General features: G+C 51.9%; 9 protein-coding genes and 1 non-coding gene across 10 annotated transcripts; 5 read left to right on the top strand and 5 right to left on the bottom strand.

The window, feature by feature from the left end:
* Nucleotides 1-44: 44 nt before the first annotated feature.
* Nucleotides 45-503, top strand: POX_f07665 (uncharacterized protein; the record flags this gene model as incomplete). The annotated part of the gene is made up of 2 exons (XM_050116460.1): nt 45-292; nt 380-503. 2 exons carry the CDS (start codon nt 45-47, stop codon nt 501-503), a joined length of 372 nt encoding a protein of 123 aa, XP_049966599.1.
* Nucleotides 504-1,163: 660 nt separating this feature from the next.
* On the bottom strand, nt 1,164-1,862 carry POX_f07666 (uncharacterized protein; the record flags this gene model as incomplete). The annotated part of the gene is made up of 1 exon (XM_050116461.1): nt 1,164-1,862. The coding sequence occupies one exon, from the start codon at nt 1,860-1,862 to the stop codon at nt 1,164-1,166; it is 699 nt and encodes a 232-aa protein (XP_049966600.1).
* A 617-nt stretch (nt 1,863-2,479) lies between these two features.
* Nucleotides 2,480-3,157, bottom strand: POX_f07667 (uncharacterized protein; the record flags this gene model as incomplete). The annotated part of the gene is made up of 1 exon (XM_050116462.1): nt 2,480-3,157. The coding sequence occupies one exon, from the start codon at nt 3,155-3,157 to the stop codon at nt 2,480-2,482; it is 678 nt and encodes a 225-aa protein (XP_049966601.1).
* Nucleotides 3,158-4,229: 1,072 nt separating this feature from the next.
* POX_f07668 (Protein MAK16) lies at nt 4,230-5,350 on the bottom strand (the record flags this gene model as incomplete). The annotated part of the gene is made up of 2 exons (XM_050116463.1): nt 4,230-5,130; nt 5,292-5,350. 2 exons carry the CDS (start codon nt 5,348-5,350, stop codon nt 4,230-4,232), a joined length of 960 nt encoding a protein of 319 aa, XP_049966602.1.
* A 292-nt stretch (nt 5,351-5,642) lies between these two features.
* Nucleotides 5,643-9,057, bottom strand: POX_f07669 (uncharacterized protein; the record flags this gene model as incomplete). The annotated part of the gene is made up of 5 exons (XM_050116464.1): nt 5,643-6,468; nt 6,527-6,656; nt 6,718-6,863; nt 6,927-7,039; nt 7,093-9,057. 5 exons carry the CDS (start codon nt 9,055-9,057, stop codon nt 5,643-5,645), a joined length of 3,180 nt encoding a protein of 1,059 aa, XP_049966603.1.
* Nucleotides 9,058-9,649: 592 nt separating this feature from the next.
* Nucleotides 9,650-9,721, top strand: POX_tR142. Its single transcript has one exon. It is a non-coding gene; the product is annotated as a tRNA-Glu (tRNA).
* A 581-nt stretch (nt 9,722-10,302) lies between these two features.
* On the bottom strand, nt 10,303-11,173 carry POX_f07670 (putative dolichyldiphosphatase; the record flags this gene model as incomplete). Its single annotated transcript, XM_050116465.1, has 3 exons — nt 10,303-10,757; nt 10,865-11,054; nt 11,126-11,173. 3 exons carry the CDS (start codon nt 11,171-11,173, stop codon nt 10,303-10,305), a joined length of 693 nt encoding a protein of 230 aa, XP_049966604.1.
* Nucleotides 11,174-12,768: 1,595 nt separating this feature from the next.
* On the top strand, nt 12,769-13,179 carry POX_f07671 (uncharacterized protein; the record flags this gene model as incomplete). Its single annotated transcript, XM_050116466.1, has 1 exon — nt 12,769-13,179. One exon carries the CDS (start codon nt 12,769-12,771, stop codon nt 13,177-13,179), a length of 411 nt encoding a protein of 136 aa, XP_049966605.1.
* Nucleotides 13,180-13,454: 275 nt separating this feature from the next.
* On the top strand, nt 13,455-15,470 carry POX_f07672 (uncharacterized protein; the record flags this gene model as incomplete). The annotated part of the gene is made up of 1 exon (XM_050116467.1): nt 13,455-15,470. One exon carries the CDS (start codon nt 13,455-13,457, stop codon nt 15,468-15,470), a length of 2,016 nt encoding a protein of 671 aa, XP_049966606.1.
* Nucleotides 15,471-16,175: 705 nt separating this feature from the next.
* On the top strand, nt 16,176-17,846 carry POX_f07673 (uncharacterized protein; the record flags this gene model as incomplete). The annotated part of the gene is made up of 1 exon (XM_050116468.1): nt 16,176-17,846. One exon carries the CDS (start codon nt 16,176-16,178, stop codon nt 17,844-17,846), a length of 1,671 nt encoding a protein of 556 aa, XP_049966607.1.
* Between the last annotated feature and the right edge of the window lie 141 nt (nt 17,847-17,987).

The following is a 17,987-nucleotide window of genomic DNA, read 5'->3' on the forward strand; positions in this document are numbered from 1 at the left end:
ACGTGGGAATCATGTCCTATTTGAAGTCCATTGACTACGACGCAATGTGGAAAGGGATTGCCCTGCAACGACTGCGGAAACCGATCTTGGGTCCTGCGCTGGAGTCCCAGACTCTGACGCCAGACACCGCAGGGTGTGGAGAAGCGTCGGGGAAACTGCTAAAAGGGAAGTCGGTAATCAGAGGGCACAAATCAGGTTGGAGACTGGGCCGAGCATCCCGATTTTCACGACATTCCGAGTTGGTCGGGCTCCTGCAGGGCACTACAAACCCCCAACTTGCCGGACGGGATCGGTTCGTGGAGCAAGACTCGAGTGTGTCTCGACTTTGAAGACGGAGACTTTGGGGGTGTGGAGAACTGGGCCCCATCCAGGAAGTCAGAACCAACCACGGCATCGGCAGCACCACCCGCAAGCCCACCCACGAAGCCTCAAAACGAGGAGTTTCGGAGGGCGATGAGGGCACGAAAACGCGGGCGCACACCGGCCATCCGATACTGGCATAGGTAGCCAAACGACCCGCCGCATTAAGAAACTCCTGTGTTCGCGTGCCTGATCTGGAGTCCAGAATGTGGAGAAGTCAAAGCTGGGGAACGTTGACTGGATGAACGAAAGAAAGCGAAAATAAGAAAGCAACAAAAAATATATAGATAAAAAAAATAAAACTCTTCGCTGGACATATCGATCAAAGACACCCAATGACCTGGACAGGCAGGCACATGTCGCACGAGGTCTACTCACTGTACATGCATGATTTGTGTAGTACAGTACATACCACTCAATGCATACATACTTGCATGAGGTAGGTACATGTGTATGTCTTCCGTGCGCTGGAGACGCAGGAATGATAAAGTTTCTAGCAGGGCGTTCTGTGGCGAGGCTGAACCCAAATTGCGATCCAGATTGCTTGTCAGCGTGGACCATACCTGCACGTACCTTGAGACTCGGGTTCCTACGAGATCATTGGATTCCCCCTCCATGGCTGTCAGTTGCTACCAGAGGAATGACGCAGGGTTACTTCGGCCAATACGATCCTGAAAAATCCCGGCTTCCCGTCACGAAAACCGGTCGGCTCGAACAGTCGTCCTGTAGCCGTGGCTACCCCGGCAGAACGCTTTGCAACGCCCGTGGTCTGAAAACCAAGGACAAATGTGGGGTGAAAACTGTTAAGCTGTAAAGTCTTTCTGCCCCAGTCTGGAGAGTGGCTGGTCAGCGATGTGCCACAAAGCGTACTGTCCAGTCAGATCAAGGAGACGAGAAATCCAATATCCACAACCAGGATGACTTCGGACACTGTCCGGGATGAAGAGGCCCAACAGGCCATAGACTGGGGCTCGCAACACGCCTAGAGAGGCAGCCCACAACGCATTACGCAGTTGCACGGACAGGTTGGGGGCACCCCATGGAGTCTCCAGACGACTCCAACCCAAAGTCGGTGCCACTTCGGCGAAAATTTGAGTGTCGATCTCCACTTGGCACGCCAGAACCTTGCCGGGCCGGAGCCACAGAGCAACGTCGATCTGCACAGCAATTGGGTGTGTGGAAATCAAATTCCGACCTGAGACGCGCCGTGGGTTGGTTGGGACTTTGGTGCCCTCGTTCTCGCCACGGTTCAAAGTCAACTTATACCAGAACTCTTGCTCCCATGGTTTATTGTATTCTTTGTGGACTTGTTCACCCTCGCGAGATCGTAATTGATCCCCGGGCCTCGGGGAGGCCGCATCTAACGGATTTTGACCGTCCAGCATGAGCCGAGTGTCTGATTCGCTGGACTGGAAAAGCTTGGTGGAGGCATTTCTTAGACTCCGGAGCTTAGCGGTCCTACGGGCTGGCAAGCACGGTCGTAGAAGGGTCAAAACGCCCATGGTGATTTCAAACCTGCGGATGAGAAGCGTACAAAATTTAATGGCCCTCTCATCAGGCCACTCAGCAACTGAATTAGTGAAGTGGCCAGGCAGGATAAAAATCTTGTAAGACTGAAGTTGTGATGGATGATGGAGGTGAGGTAAGAGACACCTGGCAGAACACACGAGAGTGGGAGTGAAGAAAAGAGGCGCTATGCACAAGCGGGGGGGATGTTTGCATGAGATAGTCACGCGTCATCACGAATCACATGGCGCCGCCGTATTCAAGTGGGCAGAGACCACCTGAATTCCGGGGTACTACACTAGGGCATTCCCTCCGCTGAAACTGCACGGGGCTAAAGGCCTGTTCAGAGTTGGAGACATGGTATAATTTGACTTTTTTCCTTTTCTTTTTTTTGGCTACATGAAACTCACTCCTGCCCAGGTATGAGCGATACCGCAATGGTCTGGAAATTACGTGATTGTGGTCGCATTGACCCCAAAAGAGGACACCGAGTAATCGGCTACACATGTCTTCCTATCTACATTGTGCCCATAGGTCTACATACACTGCAGAATCTCCGATATCTCCGCTGAGCGAGAAGACGGGTACACTCGCTGCAGTCAAGATACCCCGCCTACCATTGCCTTCCCCCTACTGGCTTGCGCACGCTGGGATCGAGATTCCCTGGACTGGGCGATCTCCCACCCTGCAGCCGTGCCCGCAGTCGTTCCTGCGCCGATCCGGCCCCAGACCTGCTATCTTGGCTAGACCGCGAGGACTGATACGATCCCGACCGCTGAGAAGGGAGTGGCCGGGCTCCCGAGGAAGGTGAATTAGCCTGTAGAGATTGCGACGTCGGCGACATGACAGACGCCGGGGAAGCGCTTTGAGGGGTCACCATTGAGCCGCTAGCGCCACTGGCACCGCTGCCCCGGCCACGACGAAGACTGGCTGTCTGCGTACTTCCCGGCGAAGATGCATTTGAGTCCCCCCAGAGATCACCTAAGCCACCACCACTCCGTCCGTAAGCACCACCGGGTGCCCCTTGTGCATGTTGTCCGGAAACAGTCACAATCGGCCGAGACGCAGCAGGAGCCGGGGCCTTTGGATCCGGGGGAAGCCATGCGGGGAATGGCCGTCCCTTCTCAGTGTAGTAGGCTCGTAGTGCGTTGGAGATGTGAGAACAATCTTCATTGTCCGGGTCATCCCCCTCGTCACCTAGGGAGATGGCCCGGCGCAAGCTGTTGAGCCGGGATCCAAGGACGTTGGAGATCGAGGAGGAGCTCTTGAAGGAAGCGAGGTAGGAGCTCATATTAACGTGTGGTAATGTAGGAAATCGTTGACGATCGGTCGTGCAAAAAATGAAGAGGCCAACGATGTGATGATGTGGGGTAACGGTGATGCGGAATTGCGAACCCTGTTGGCGTGTAAACACAGCGGAGAAAGATGCCGAAGGAGATCAGGGGTCTGGCTGATATCTTGAGTATGACTCCGGGGGTGTTCTTGATGCAGTGGCCCCTATTCTTCACAAAAAGGCCAGCTTCTGTGAATGGTGTGAGTTGCGGTGACGAGGTCGAGAGGGGGTCAAATTGGGCAGTAGGTAGCCAGCAAATAGTTCCGAGTCCAGTCCCTGGCCGACCATCTACGGCACGTGACCTTTCACGAAGCGCTGCGCATTTCGTTTGACTCTGAGCTTAGAGGGGACTAAGACTCCTACGGCTTTTTTTCCCTTGGAGTTGAATGCATCGAGGGTCTTTCCTCATAGGAATTTCGACCACTTTTGAACATCGTCCCTTGAGCGGATATCTGAAGCAGGTTCGGGTGGGGAATAGGATATGTAGTATATGGGTGGAGGAGGTCTCTTTGCAGATTTGAACTTAGGAGACTAGGTCACTGGCTAGTTGGAGGTCCCACCTAGTACTGGCATAGGTTCACATAACGCAAATTTGAAAAACGGAGCTTCATGTTCTTTGGATTGATCATGTAGAACTACGCCGTCAGTCTGCATGGCCCTGATCGGCATTACCCGGTTCCATGTGGCAGTGGCCCTCGACCCTCTATTGGAGGGCGCTAGTATACCAGATAGGTAAGTTTCATCCCTTACCAGATCTTGTGGTTTCCATGACGTTTCCTTCGAACCTCAACAACAGAAAGAAAGGACGAGATGGGGTGGGGCACTCAGCCTCATAAAGGGCAGTCGATTGCAAAATATAGCTTGAGGAATTTCATGTTGACAAATATCTATGGAAAATGATGTGACAATATCCAGGTGGGTATGATGCCCGATCAAAATAAGCACAAAAGAAGGATGGAAAAAGAACATCGTCCCAAAACGCCATGCACGATCATGTAAAGCTTTTCTTCCCGCAAACTCATATGACGATCTATGCCATGATACGGTCTTTGCCAGCATCCTCGGTTTCGTATTCGATTTCGATGCGAGGTCCCTTCTTCCGCGGCTTGGCCGGAGGAGCGGCATGCTTGCGCTTTGCACTTGGCTTGGGCTTCTTCTCATCTTCGCTAGGAGCGCTCTCGTCGTCGCTCTCATCCTCACTTTCGTCATCGTCCTCGTCATAGTCATCGCTGGAATCGGCAGAATCACCACCCAGCCAGTCCTCAATGTCTTCTAAGTCCTCCTCCTCGTCGAGGTCGCTCACGTACTCGACCTCACCAACGCCATCCTCCTCGTCCTCGATCTCCTCGCCGTCATCCATGTCCTCGTCACGCTCGCCTTCACCAGCGCGCTCCAGACCACGGAGAACCTTCTTCCAGATGTTCTCGTCGACGTTGAGCGGCTGATCGCCGTAAGCGCCACTGCGCAGACGTTCAATGAGTTCACGCTCGATGGCACGCTCAACCTTGGCTGCGGACAAAGCCTTGCGTTCTCGGGTTTCTTCGCGACGGCGAATTTTGGGGGCCAGCTTGGGCACAATCTTCTCGCCGAGACGGTCCTCTTCCTTGGCAATGTTTCTCATGCGAATTTGCACCTGCGTCAGACGGGTGAGACGCTGCTTGCACTTATGAACCAGGAATTTGGGCCAGTAGATGAGACGTTCGTCGAGTTGTTCGAGAGCTTTGGCATAGTTGGACGAGAGGCGCACACGCTCCCACCATTTGCTAGGCATATGGGCACGTTCAATAGTCTTCATGTAGAGGTACATGTTTCCGGTCTCTGGATCGGAGCGCACTGTTGCATATCGAGAGTTGGCAAGTGGACATGACTGGCGATTGCACAGGCCAGTGACATTGTGCTCGTTGCGGCAGAAATTTTGCTCCTTTGTAGTTCTGCGGTGATGAGGCCAGTTAGCAAACGATGTTTTCAATTTTGATTCCGACATTCGATACGATCAAGGCTGCAAACCTGTACACCGACAGACAGCCTGCACATCCGAGCGAGAATGATTTGCGATTGGTAGAGAAGACTATCTCTGATAGGGCGCACTCACTTCAGCTTATAAGAGCAGAATTGCTGGTTGATTACCTGCCACACGATCTCATCCGACATGATGGGCAAGGAGCGGTGCTAAGTTCAATGCTAAAGAACCCTCGACCCGATGTTGACGGCAAGGAAGAAAAAAAAAAGTAAAGTCACGTGGCCCGTTCTTATCGATAGCCGCTCCAGTCCAGCTTCAGCGACAGAGGAGACTCCATCTCGCCGCATCGTAGAAGGCTTTCCTACCAGGGCCAAAAAAAAGAGTGAAATAAAAGACATCCGACAGAAATGAGCAGTATATTTTGAACATTTACTCATGCATTATTTCTCAATAGAGGGGCGGCAGTGAATACGGCCTAGCTCGCTACGGCCAAGGACCGTCCACTGGAAGTTGGCCGTCCACCCATTCACCACTGCCGACTTGGTGGCTGCCATGGTCCGAGTCTTCCCCGTTCACATCTTCAGCCAACCCCCATCCCATTGACTCCAACTCACGAGTGAAAAAATCACGCTCCTCTTCCATAAGGTGAGCATCAGTATGTCCACCCATCACATCCTTGTATTGACGAAGATGCCACCAATGTGTCAGCCCCCGGAGGGCCTGCTCAAGGGGCAGAGCTTCTTCAACTTCGGCGTCAACGTCTGAACCAGCTAGCCAGTCATCCCGAAGCTCTGGCCGACAGTAGAGATAAATCGCGGTGATGACACGCATGTTGCTTTGGCGCCATTTACGACCACAGTAGGGCACTTGTGACTTGAAGAGCTTGAGGGTGTAGAATCGAAGATAAGGATCTGGAATCTTCAGGCCCTTTCGGAGGATTGTGCTCGATTTGTATTGCACAAGGAGGAGACAGCGATGTGCTTTATCTCTGGTGATCTTCTGCATGATGTGAAGATAGTTGATCGCGGAGAAAAAGTTGCGGAAAGAGAAGGTCGTGATAGGTTCTTTCGGTGGCGGAGCGGTAGGATAGCCAAGCTCGTCAACTTCAGGGCGTGTTGGACCATCTAACATATCTTCAATATAGCCCTCGGGGGAGAAGGCTCGAACAACGCTGTCGCTGGTGGTCAAGGGGGGTCTGTGACGGGAAATTGGTGGTGGGGCAGCTTCATCCTCGCTCTCGGTGTCGCCGTAATCTGTGTGCTGCCTTGCAACCGCATATTCGGAATTCTCGCTGCAGAAATGGAAGAAGCTAATAGTTTCAAGCGTCAGCGATCATGGTGAAATACACTTTAGATGTGTTGACATACGAGAGATCTTCCCGATCATTTTTCTGCGCCACAGCCTGATCCACGTCCTGATGCGCAAACATTTTGAGTATAAGAGGCAGGTAGTTTGAATCAAGCAGCAGTTGAGTCATGTACTCGAATTTGAGAATGTCTGGAGGGGTCAGCGGAGAGCAAAGAAAGCTTCAAAGGTATAGGTTAAGAAAGAAACTCACGCGACCGCTTAAACCATTTCAGCAAGAGAAGCAATGTGCCAGACACAGCTTTGCCAGTGATCTCCCGTAGACGAATGTTGTCAAGTTCGTCTATGGAGATATCCAGCGCCATGTGAGATGATGAAACGCCGGTTCCGTTACTACTGCTATCGAGAGATCAGCGACGGTTGAGATTAAGGCAGGTGGACTGAGCTTGTTATTTCACGTACCTCGCGTTCTGAGAACCCTGGGAATTTGGCTGATTCACCATGGCGCTGACATTAGTGAGGATGATCTTGAGAAATACAATCGTTATAGATTGAAGATGAGCCAAGATTTGTGCCTTCAACAGAAGTCAGTGACCAATCCATCATGAAAAAATATTGGCAGGCTTACATAGAATCCTTCCACAGCATCCAGTCGGCGCTGCACATCAGGGTCATCCGTGTCCTTTCTACAAGACCGGGACCCGCTTTCATTCAAGTTCATCTGCTCCAGTCCAGCTGTTGTGTCATCAAGGAAAGAGAAATCTGGCACCGGTGGCTGGTACTGTTCGAGATTCCATCCTCGGTCGTATTTCATAAAATTTTCTCGCTCTTCCCACAACTGCCGCATTCCTCGTGTCATCTTAACATGAGTTGAAAACAACTTTCCAGCCTCTATGACAGATGCCGGTACGTCACTTCCGTCCCAGCGTTTGCCGACAAGAACATCCTGACGTTCCGTCGTGCCTTTACCCCCGATGCGATTACTTGTGTCATCCAGCGGGGGATAAAGCAGTGGGAAATTTTGGTTGGTCTGATAGTTTTGTTTCTTGCCCGCTTTGCCTCCAGGTCCGATTGGCGAAGGAGGTGGAGATGGCGCAGGCGTTGCAATATGAACCGCTTGTTGAATGATAGATCCATTCCCACCGGTAATCGACGGCCCAACTCCACAGAAGAGCCCGGTAGACGCGTTCGGTCTGTTTGGATGTTGAGGTAAGGGTGGCAAAATGGAGTTATTTTCGAGTTCCAATGGAACAACAGATGGTGGTGGATTATATGACGGGTATTTAGACGTGATCTCCTGGCGGAACAGGTGGTAGTCCAAGGGCTTTGCGGTCAAGAAGGGGGTTCTGCGAGCGGCAGCCTCCTCTTCTGAAATCAGGGGTGGCTCCAATAGCTCTTTGGTCCTCTTTAGCTTTTCAGTGCCCCCAAACACAAGAAGAATGGATTTCCATAGCAGTAGTATAATTCTCGTGAGTGGGATGTTTGCGGATTCATCCCACCTCAGTCGAGCGATTACTTCAACAATAGTCACTAATAGACACGGGTTTGATGCGGCAAGTGCATCGCGCATTGAGGTGTTTTGGGCATTTTGCGCTTCCTGACGCCGGCCAACTTCAACGGAGAAGTAAAGCAATGTGAGCACCAAATTTGCCTCACGCTCAGAGGCAGCAATATCGCCTGGGTTAAGCCGTTCCAATTCAAGCTCTTCAGGGTCGGGACCAAGTGTAGCTCGATTCTTATCGTATAGTTGAGAGAGCCTGAGAATCAAAGCGGCAATACCTCCACATCGCTGAAGGAGCGTGACATTCTTCTCAATCCAGGTGATCTGAAGTGATTTGGATCGAGGCGTTTCGGCTGCACTCTGCGGAGTCGTATCCTCGGAGTATTCCGGGGATTCACGTCCACCAGTGATACCCCATACACCAGTGACTGCGTAGCAGAGATTGTCAAGCGACTCTAGACGTGTGGAAACGTCATTACTTTGCAGGTTTTCTAGAGACCGCATGACAAAGGATTGGCGCATGGCCTCGGAGACCTCTGTCCAGGGCTGCTCGTCACCGGCGGTTCCCTGCTGTTGACAGAAGACATTCCACTGTCTTTCAAATGTAACTCTCATGCCTGTCAACATTACGCGATCAAACTGGTTGTATTGAAACCACTCATCAAGCTCATCTGGGAAGGATTGAGCATCAGCGTATTCAAAGGCGTAGGCCGGCTGTTCAATCTTGGGAATTTCTTGCACAAGCTTCCGCAGTTGCGCTAGGCTTATGGAGGAATCTTGTGGCCGGCTTGCATCTTGCGTAACAGGTGCGGGAGGGGGTGGTTGCAACGGGGGTGGAGGGGCTGATCCATCTCGTCGCAGTGGTGGCCGCTCTGCTGCTTCCATGGACCCTGTCGAGCTATTTAATGTCTCAGGTGCCTCTGACAATACCTGCTGTTGCTGCAGCAGGTCCTCTGCGACCTTCTCCATCAACTGGTCGTCTGGGACTGGCGAAATGTCACTGCCAGTTTGATCCACCTCGTCTGCCTTGACAATATGGCTCTCTCTGCTACCAGAGGTTGTATCAACGGTTGAGGCGATGGGTACCTCCATTTTGAATGGATCAGGTTAGGGGACAATGGTTCGATCAGAGGGAGACTCGGCGACTGAGCATGCAACCTGTGGCGGACAGGCACTTTTGGATGGGTTGGGAGGTGTAGACGTGGTCATCAGGATTGCTTGCAGACGGATCTTAGGTGAGAACAAGCGCCCTGAAGAAATCACTGCTCGAGCAAGCAGGATCATCTTGTGCCAAAGGCCATGGTGCGCAGGAATGACCAAGTTGTTGACTGCCATGTGCCAACAGTCGCGGTGACCAGATAAACATCACGTGATAAGTCTTGATATATGGTACCCCGTGCCTGAATATGGCAGTGGTCATCCTATTCAGATAGCGTAGTATCATAAGTCCCGTATCAACTATTTGAAGTCTCCAATTAGAGGAACATACTTTTAACAAGTTAAGTAAAAGAGCTGGTTTTTTTTTTCTATCGCTCCGAGCGTGGATCCAACGTAATGAAGCTGGCCTCAAAGGATCATGCTGATAGGCCTTGATTCGATCTGATTTTTTTCACATTGATATTGTCAAATTCTTGGAAATGTTTCATCAGCCCACCACGTTAACTTAGTGGTACTCGACTGTTCATCCGAATTGGTGTAGTGGCTAACATCGTCGTCTCTCACACGACAGCCAGGGGTTCGATTCCCCTATTCGGAGTTCATTTTTTAACTTTTTTTTGGGTCGGGACCCCGCTGTCCGTGGGTTGTAAAGAGAATTTGCCCAAATTCCGAATCAAATGAATACATATCCCTAGAGCTTGAATGGAAGCCTTTCCAGTGTCTTCCCTCGATATTCAGGTTATTTTGCAAACAGAGTTCCAGCTATCCGCAAGGTGGGCTTGGTTTTTCATCCCTGCCACTGTGTGCCTGCAGCTAGGTAGAAGCTAGGTGTCTGATCTCATTCCTCCTACTTAGTGGACATGATGTCAGGTGGAATCTACGGGTTGTCCGGGCATCCATTTATATATAACCGTAGGTAAGCACGAAGGTTCCAGGAGAACCCTAGGCCCTTCATCGGGCATGGGCTGTCCATTAAGAAAATATGTCCACTAGGTACAATGGATCCTGCCATAAGTATACAATTAGCCTGAAGCTAAGGTTCCCCCGGTTCAAGACCAATCATCTAAATGTACCCCTAGGTCCGGCACCAACTACCTCATGCCCTCTACCCAGTGGAAGGTGATCACCCAGACACGTATTCACATACATTTTACATCGAGAGCCAGACAAAATCGCTCTCTAATCTGACCTCTTCATCGACCCCCCACGTCTTCTCAACCTCAAAGCTTCCCACCGTTGCCACCCCGCCTCAGCCAGGTCCTCATTTACCAAAAGATCCCGCACCCTCAAAAGACGGCAGAGGGTCATTTCAGTGGCCCAGTCGACCCAACCCGACCGACGGAGCAGACCCGTCACTACGAACCACCCACACGCACACAAGAAGCCGGCTGCAGAGCCCGCCAGAACCTGCTGGGGTGTATGGTAGCTCAGGTAGACACGGCTCGCTGAAACCGCCACCGCACTGGCACATAGCCCTACGATCAAGGCACTGCGCAGCAAGAAATCCGAGTATGGGTAGGAGCCCGCGTAGGAGGGGGAATGGCGAAATGCGAGGAAGAGGGACATGTAGACAGCGAAGTAGGTCATGAACTGGGCGTGAGACGATGGCATACCATAACCCTTGCCAAACATTTCTGTCAAGTGCACAAAAACATTAAATTGATCAGCGCTCATTCTATGCGGTGATTATAAAAAGCCACACTTCATCACCTCCCCAAGGTCGCGTACGTGGGGCACTTACCCTTTGGTCGCTCTTCCTTGATAATCCTCTTCAACACAAAATTCAATGCCTCACAACTCAGTTGCCCACCGAACATGAAGATAACCTCCACCTCGCGTGAGGCCCAGATCAGGGTAGCATAAGAGACGCACAGCGCCTGGGGGGCTAGGGCGAGCCATGCTGATGCAAAAGACAGTGGATCATGGGGGTTCTATCATAGTTCAATTAGCAAAAGACTCCAAACCTACATCCGTAAGAAGATCAGATAGGAAAGCCACTCACATAATGGACATGGGTGAAAGACAGTGAGGCTAGAGGTGTGTCGCCCATGTTGAGAGGTGTTCAAGCTCTGCACTCCAGAGACGGAGTGAAGAGCGACAAAGGGAATAAGGGGGAGTGACCGAGAGACCCAGAGCACAAGCCGATCGTCTCGGACCCGGAGCACAAATTGCTCTTGACAGTAGAGAGAGAGAGGGGGGGGGGAGAAATGCGAGCAAGCCACAGTCAAGGTTGGTTGTTCTGAAGGCTCGGCCCGGCGAATAGTGCGATAAGCCACCTCTGCCAGCCTAATAGATTGATAAGCTGATAAGCGCATAAGGTGATCAGAACCGCTGTTATCCGAATCAGAATATAAGGGACATCCTGCAAGGGACTAATCCATCTTCTCTATACTAACACGAGACTCTCATGTAAGTTTACAGGAAATAACTCTTGTAATAGAGACGACAAATCTATTCAGATTTCACTTGTCTGACATCCTTCGCAACAGACCATCCCCAATGCCTCTCCTAGGCTTTACCTCCTGACATATCGATGAAGAGATCCTACCAGTGTCTACTTCCAAGTGTTTCTACTCGGCGAAACCAAGAGATGTATCTGGATCGTAATAATGTCTTGATCGAAGACTGTAGTGGCTGAGATAATAGCTTTACTCGAATCACCTCCTGCTGAGATCATTGAAAGGTATCAGTTCATATGAGAGTGACTCTGGCCGGACTCTGTCAGGCGAAAAGGCGGGAGAGTATGCGAGGCTGTAGAGATGTACTTCAGTGGCCGATTTTTGGACAAAAAACCTAGTGTTCTCGGGATTCCTACTCAACCGAATTATTCTCAAACTCACGACCCATCTCAGGTCGCTGTCTCCACGAAGACCTGATCCCTTACCCGCAGACTATGCGATACACCTTCATTCCTTTTTTTTTTTTTTTTTTTTTTTTTTTTTTTTTTTTGGCTTTGCCAAGGAAATGCTTGTCTGGCACTCAAATGCAAGAAAAAAAATGGCAGACAAAGTGACCGGGCTTCCTTTTCTTCCACCAAAGCACACAAACTAAACACCTGATGTCTACCAGGATTTACTGAAGGGAGGGGGGCTCAAGAGAATGGAATCGGCCATCTCATATCATTCAAAGGCCCTTAGTGTAGTAGAAAAGAAAGATGAAGAGAGGAAGGTAGCTACAATAGATATCTAGGGGTTTCAAAGAAAGTCAGTTTAGTGTCATCTTCATCGGTACACCGATAGTGCTCTACCTAAGAGCCTGAGGTATGATCCATACAGATATTGTTAGCAGCGACGTCGTGACTTCTAGTATAGTAGGTACCACCGACTGGATACCATAGTATACTATGCGGTGTCTTGCTACCTAGTACGGCGGTGCGAATGAAGTGAAAATTGATCAGGAGCTGTAACAATATTCAATATACGTAGGCATTGTACTATGTTCATATGTCTCTGCATGAAAGTTAAGGTCTGATCTTCGGCCATCAACAGATATCAATGTCAACGGGATCACATGAGAGCATTCCTCGACTGCTTCCACTCCCACCACGGGGCATGTATGGTTCAGTGAGCCATATGTATACTGTACATTGCATTGTACACTGTACAATGTATAGCATGAACGATGAACGATGAACGGAATGTACCAATGTACCATGCACCCTGTAGGACCCGCCACCAGTCGAGACTCCCCACGTGCTCCGAAGTGCGCGCACGGCGGGGACCCGCAGCGAATTTCAACGAGAGCGGGGGAACACAGAAAAGGCCGCAGGGAAAATTAAATGAGACCGACATCAGCCATCGTTCAGGCACCAAACATGTCACTCTTCTGGTCGACTTCCTTGACCTCATCCTCGCCTGTCTTCCCACGTACCCATCTCCCTTCATCCTCTCTCTTTGCCCTCGAATTCCTCAGTCTTTCTGCTTCTTACTTCAAATCATGACGCAGTCCCCGTTCCCGAATACGCCCATTGTCTTCTTACATCATTCGAGAGACCCCGCCCCGGCACAGAGGACACAACTTGGACGACAACGATTACAGAGCATTGAAATTCCCTGATTGAGACCCGTTTGTGGTGGTTCCGCTCAGGTACGGTGCAAGAGTACCGGTAGAGACTGAGCTCTCTTATCCTAAATTTATATTACGTGAGGATCAACCAACCAGCTTTGGTTGGGCCTCTCTTGGGATCGCCACTGGAGGACGTGATTAAAAACCCGCTCGGCACCTGCCCACCCACACGGTATGTCACCATCCAGTACCCATGAAGATGACTGGGGTCTCCTAGCACCTACTCACCCACTCGGAAAGCCAGTCATCTGGCTGGTGGGAAGTGTATGGCCACAGAGAGCATCGTCACAGACACGAATCAGTCTGCTAACATCAACACCATCACGCCCGCAGGGCAGAAGTACAACATGGATGACTTCCGAGAGGAAGATGATCGATCCGTGGAGATATCCTCGATCGCCGCCATTTACCCTGAGATCCAAATTGATCCAGAAAATCCATATCGAGCAAACATCGACCTGCCGGTGACGCTACCGTCGCCGACAAAAGTCTGCTTTCAACCGCCACCCGACCCCGGACTTCTGCCGGCATTAACGCCGCCCACCTCCACCGACGGCTTCAAGGATGATATGGCTCCAGGCAATGCAGATGATATCCACGTGCTATCGCACCTCCCTCCGCTCAACCTGGCGATCGAGCTGCCTCGTGGATATCCTGCCGAGAAGCCACCCCGGGTTCAGCTCACGACCCATCCGTCGTGGCTTCCAGACCATGTGCTTGCACGTCTGACCGATGACTGCGTGCGACTGTGGGAGGAATGCGGCCGAGATATGGTGGTCTTCACCTACATCGACCATCTTCATCAGTCGGCAGATTCCGCCTTTGGCATCCAAGACACTGCTGAGGGCGAATTATTTCTGACCCGAGATCTGAAGATTCCATTGCTGGACTTCAACGGACGGACGGAGCGAGAGAAGTTTGAACAAGAGACCTTCGAGTGCGGAGTGTGCCTGGAGCCGAAGAAAGGGGCTACATGCCACCGACTTTTACGGTGCTCCCACGTTTTCTGCGTGCCCTGCCTGCAGGACTTTTACAACACTTGCATCACCGAAGGCGATGTCGACAGTGTCAAGTGCTTGGCTCCAGACTGTGAAAAATCCAAGAGCCCCGGGTTGACACCGGGAGGCGACCATACGCCTCCTCGGGGCAAAAAGCGCGACCGGACACTCGGGCCGAGTGAACTCCTCGAAATCCCATTGTCTACGGAGATTGTACAAAGATACGTCTTTCTCAAGCGGAAGAAGAAGATCGAATCCGACAAAAGTACCGTTTACTGCCCCCGTCAATGGTGTCAGGGTGCTGCCCGATCGAGGCGGCATCCCAAGCCCACAGATCCAATGGCGGATGCCGAGGATGCCGACGCATCTGATGAGGACGAAGTTCGATTTGATCCGTCCGGACAGAAAGGCGAGTTGCCGCCGGTCGCTGAACGGGTCGCGATCTGCGAAGAGTGCAACTACGCCTTTTGCAGTGTCTGCCGAAAAGGATGGCACGGCGAACTGGTCCGATGCCTCCCACAGCGCAAGATGGAGGAGCTTTCGGCCGAAGAGCAGGCGACCGAGGAATACCTGCGCATGTACACCTCCAAGTGCCCAACGTGCACGGTCCCGTGCCAGAAACGGATGGGTTGCAACCACATGCGCTGCTTCCAGTGCGACACTCACTTTTGTTACCTGTGCTCCGCGTGGTTATCGCCAGACAACCCATACAGCCATTTCAACCAAGGGAGCAGTACGTGTTATAACCGTCTGTGGGATTTGGAGGGTGGAGATGGACTTGACCCGGAAGGTGCGGAAGCCCTTCACCGTATTCCCGAGGCCCTCTTGCATTTTGAGGACGATCACAATAATGGTCTAGCGCATAACAACGGCATTGGCGACGAGGCAGCTGATCTGGATTGGAGCTCCGATGACGAGGATGACCGACCGGCATGGGACTTTGATCTCGACGACGATGGTCAGGGTCGTCACCACCAGCCGCCACCCCCTGCACCCGTGCCCCCTCGCAACCCTGCCGCCGCCCGAGCTGGTGGTGCTCACAATCCTCGACCAGATGCGGCGGCCCGCGCAGCCAGGGAACGGGAGGAACAAGCGCGTGCAATGGCTGAAATTCGGCAACGTGATCGCAACGGTAACCGTGTTCCAGTCGCACGTCGACAGGATCAAGTGCGCGGCGGCGCAGGCCCTGAGCCTCGAGGGATGGCAGGGCTCCAACGATTCTTAGAGCTCGTCCAGAACGATCGGGAGGACGAATGGGATAGTGACGAGCTGGAGGACTTTTGATGCCTTTTTGATGGGGGTTTTTTTATTTTCAAGCGTACTGTGAAGATGATGATTGGCATGATCTGCATGGTTTTTCAAACGACAGAACAGGTGCACGGTGTTTTAAAGCAAGCGATGATTGTGATGTTTTTGGAGTCGGCCTCAATTCGACATGCATAGCAACGGGTTTAGCGCACAGCATATATGATCGGCAATCCATTTGCTCTTCGTTGCAGTCTTCTTCTTAGCAACGCGTAGTGTTTGACTACTGTCCGTTCCAGCTATGGCTACCTGAAAGTCCCCATAATCTGGTCCCATCTGCAGAATACAAGGTGCCGATTTGTGTCCCGTTGAAGTGAATCGTGACCATTCTTTTGACCGTGGTCGGGAGGGGTTTACTGTAATTTCGAGGATTTCAGTTGTATTCCTAAATTTCGTGTCCATTTTGTACTCAAAACTGAAATCACCACATGTCCCACCTAAAGAAGCTTTCAGGATTGTTTCCAGTCTAGCAGTGAATTGCCTTTGGTGACAACTCCCGATACTTAAACGTACGGGGATTACCTTCCCGATCCATCGGGAGACTGGAGATGCGGAACGCCTCAAAGCGCCGTTCTACCAACGTCATCAGCCTAAATCAGCCGCGGTCCTTCTTTTCCCGGCCAGCGTCCATGATCAGTGTCGACTTCCTGGATGCATTCCAAATCACCAACGCGGAGACACTCAATGTTGCCTCGAGCAGTGAAACGCAACTTCTCGGCGGCAAGCCTGGACTATCTCGGCGCTCGGTATGTCAGCGCAGGCCCGGAACTATGCAGCTACACCACGCAGCCTGTCCAGATCCCCATGCGTGATGGAATCAAACTCGCGGCGGACTTTTATGCCCCAGAGCTACCAGCCGGGAAAGATCCGGCCGGACTGATTTTAATTCAGTGCTGTTACGGCCGCGGCTCGGGCATATCGTTCATCAATGCTCGTATCTATGCTGCTCGAGGGTTTCAGGCGCTCTTCGTGAGCACGCGCGGCACGCATGGCTCGGAAGGCGTTTTTGACCCGGGCAGCAGTGAACGACTCGATAGCCAAGATATTGTGGTCTGGATTCGACAGCAATCGTGGTATCGGGGCTCGTTTGCAACTCTGGGCGCCTCTTACTTGGGATATAGCCAGTGGGCGCTCTTCCGGGACCCTCCAGAAGATTGCGTGGCGGCTGTGATCCCGGTGGCGCCGCATGACCAGGCGTTGCATGCATGGGGAACAGGGTCCTTTCGTCTGGATCGTGCAACGTGGAGTGATACAATGTCCAAGAGGGAGGATGAAAAGGGCAGTTTCATCTCCCGACTGGCAAACGTCCCCGGCCTGAGTTTCCTACGGTCGCCCGAGCTTGAACAGGTAGTCGCAAGTCTACCATTGGAGGCTTCGCTGCAGAAATACTTTGGAGATCGAGCGCCTTGGCTCTTTGAGTATCTGGCCCACCCGAGGATTGAGGATGAATACTGGAATGCGCGTCGACATCTAGAATCTCTTGACCGTGTCAAGATGCCCATTCTTCTCATCAGTGGATGGTATGATACGTTCACGAAACAAACACTACATCAATTCAGGCACCTGAGGAAAAGAGGCGTGAACGTAAATTTGATAGTTGGTCCCTGGACGCATGTCCAGGGTTCTGGTCTGTACTCGATGCCCGAAATCCTAAACTTCCTTGCCGAGCACGTGGCAAAGAACGGGAGATACCAGCATCCTCCCGCACGAATCTGGGTCACCGGCGCGGACGAATGGCGATCAATGTCAGATTGGCCTCCACCAGCGCAACTGAGGCCTTTCTATCTTCAAGACCAGAGAGGCCTTGGGTCGGTGGTGCCAGTCCAAGAAGCAAAGCCAGCTTCTTTTGTCTTCGATCCTCTGAATCCAACCCCGAGTCTCGGCGGCAATCAAATGTCTTCCGGCGGACGGGTAGACGACAGTGCTTTGGCGGGCCGATCAGATGTGCTGGCCTTTACGAGCGAGCCATTATCCGAAGACCTTGAGGTTCTGGGCGCCCCGACCGTGTATCTGATGCATAGTACCGATCCGCCTTTTGCAGATTTGTTCTTGCGACTGTGTGAGGTTGACATCCACGGCGTGTCGCATAATGTGACAGAGCTATATCAAGCTCTCGAACCCTCCCGTGACACATCTCAACTTCTGATTTTGAAGTTGCAAGACTGTGCCCATCGATTCCAAGCGGGGACCAGAGTAAGACTGTTAGTCGCTGGAGGCTCTTTCCCCATGTACGCGAGAAATCTCGGAACGTCGGATGATCGTGTGCGAGGTCAGAAAACGGCTACTCAAGAGCACACCATTACGATTGCCGGCGGTGTGTCGCAGCTTGTCTTGCCCGAATATCAAGTTGCTTGATGTTGGTTCGATGACAGGCCGTACCGATACGAGGCTATTCCTCGTATGAGAACGCGTCACTCAGACAGTGAGAAATGTGAGCGAACCCGGTCTTCGCAAATGGACAAGACGGAAGTCCGGGTGGGACTGATGTGTGGCTGA

This window comes from Penicillium oxalicum, chromosome VI (genome assembly GCF_001723175.1).
Source record: "Penicillium oxalicum strain HP7-1 chromosome VI, whole genome shotgun sequence".
In the NCBI taxonomy this organism is placed as follows: domain Eukaryota; kingdom Fungi; phylum Ascomycota; class Eurotiomycetes; order Eurotiales; family Aspergillaceae; genus Penicillium; species Penicillium oxalicum.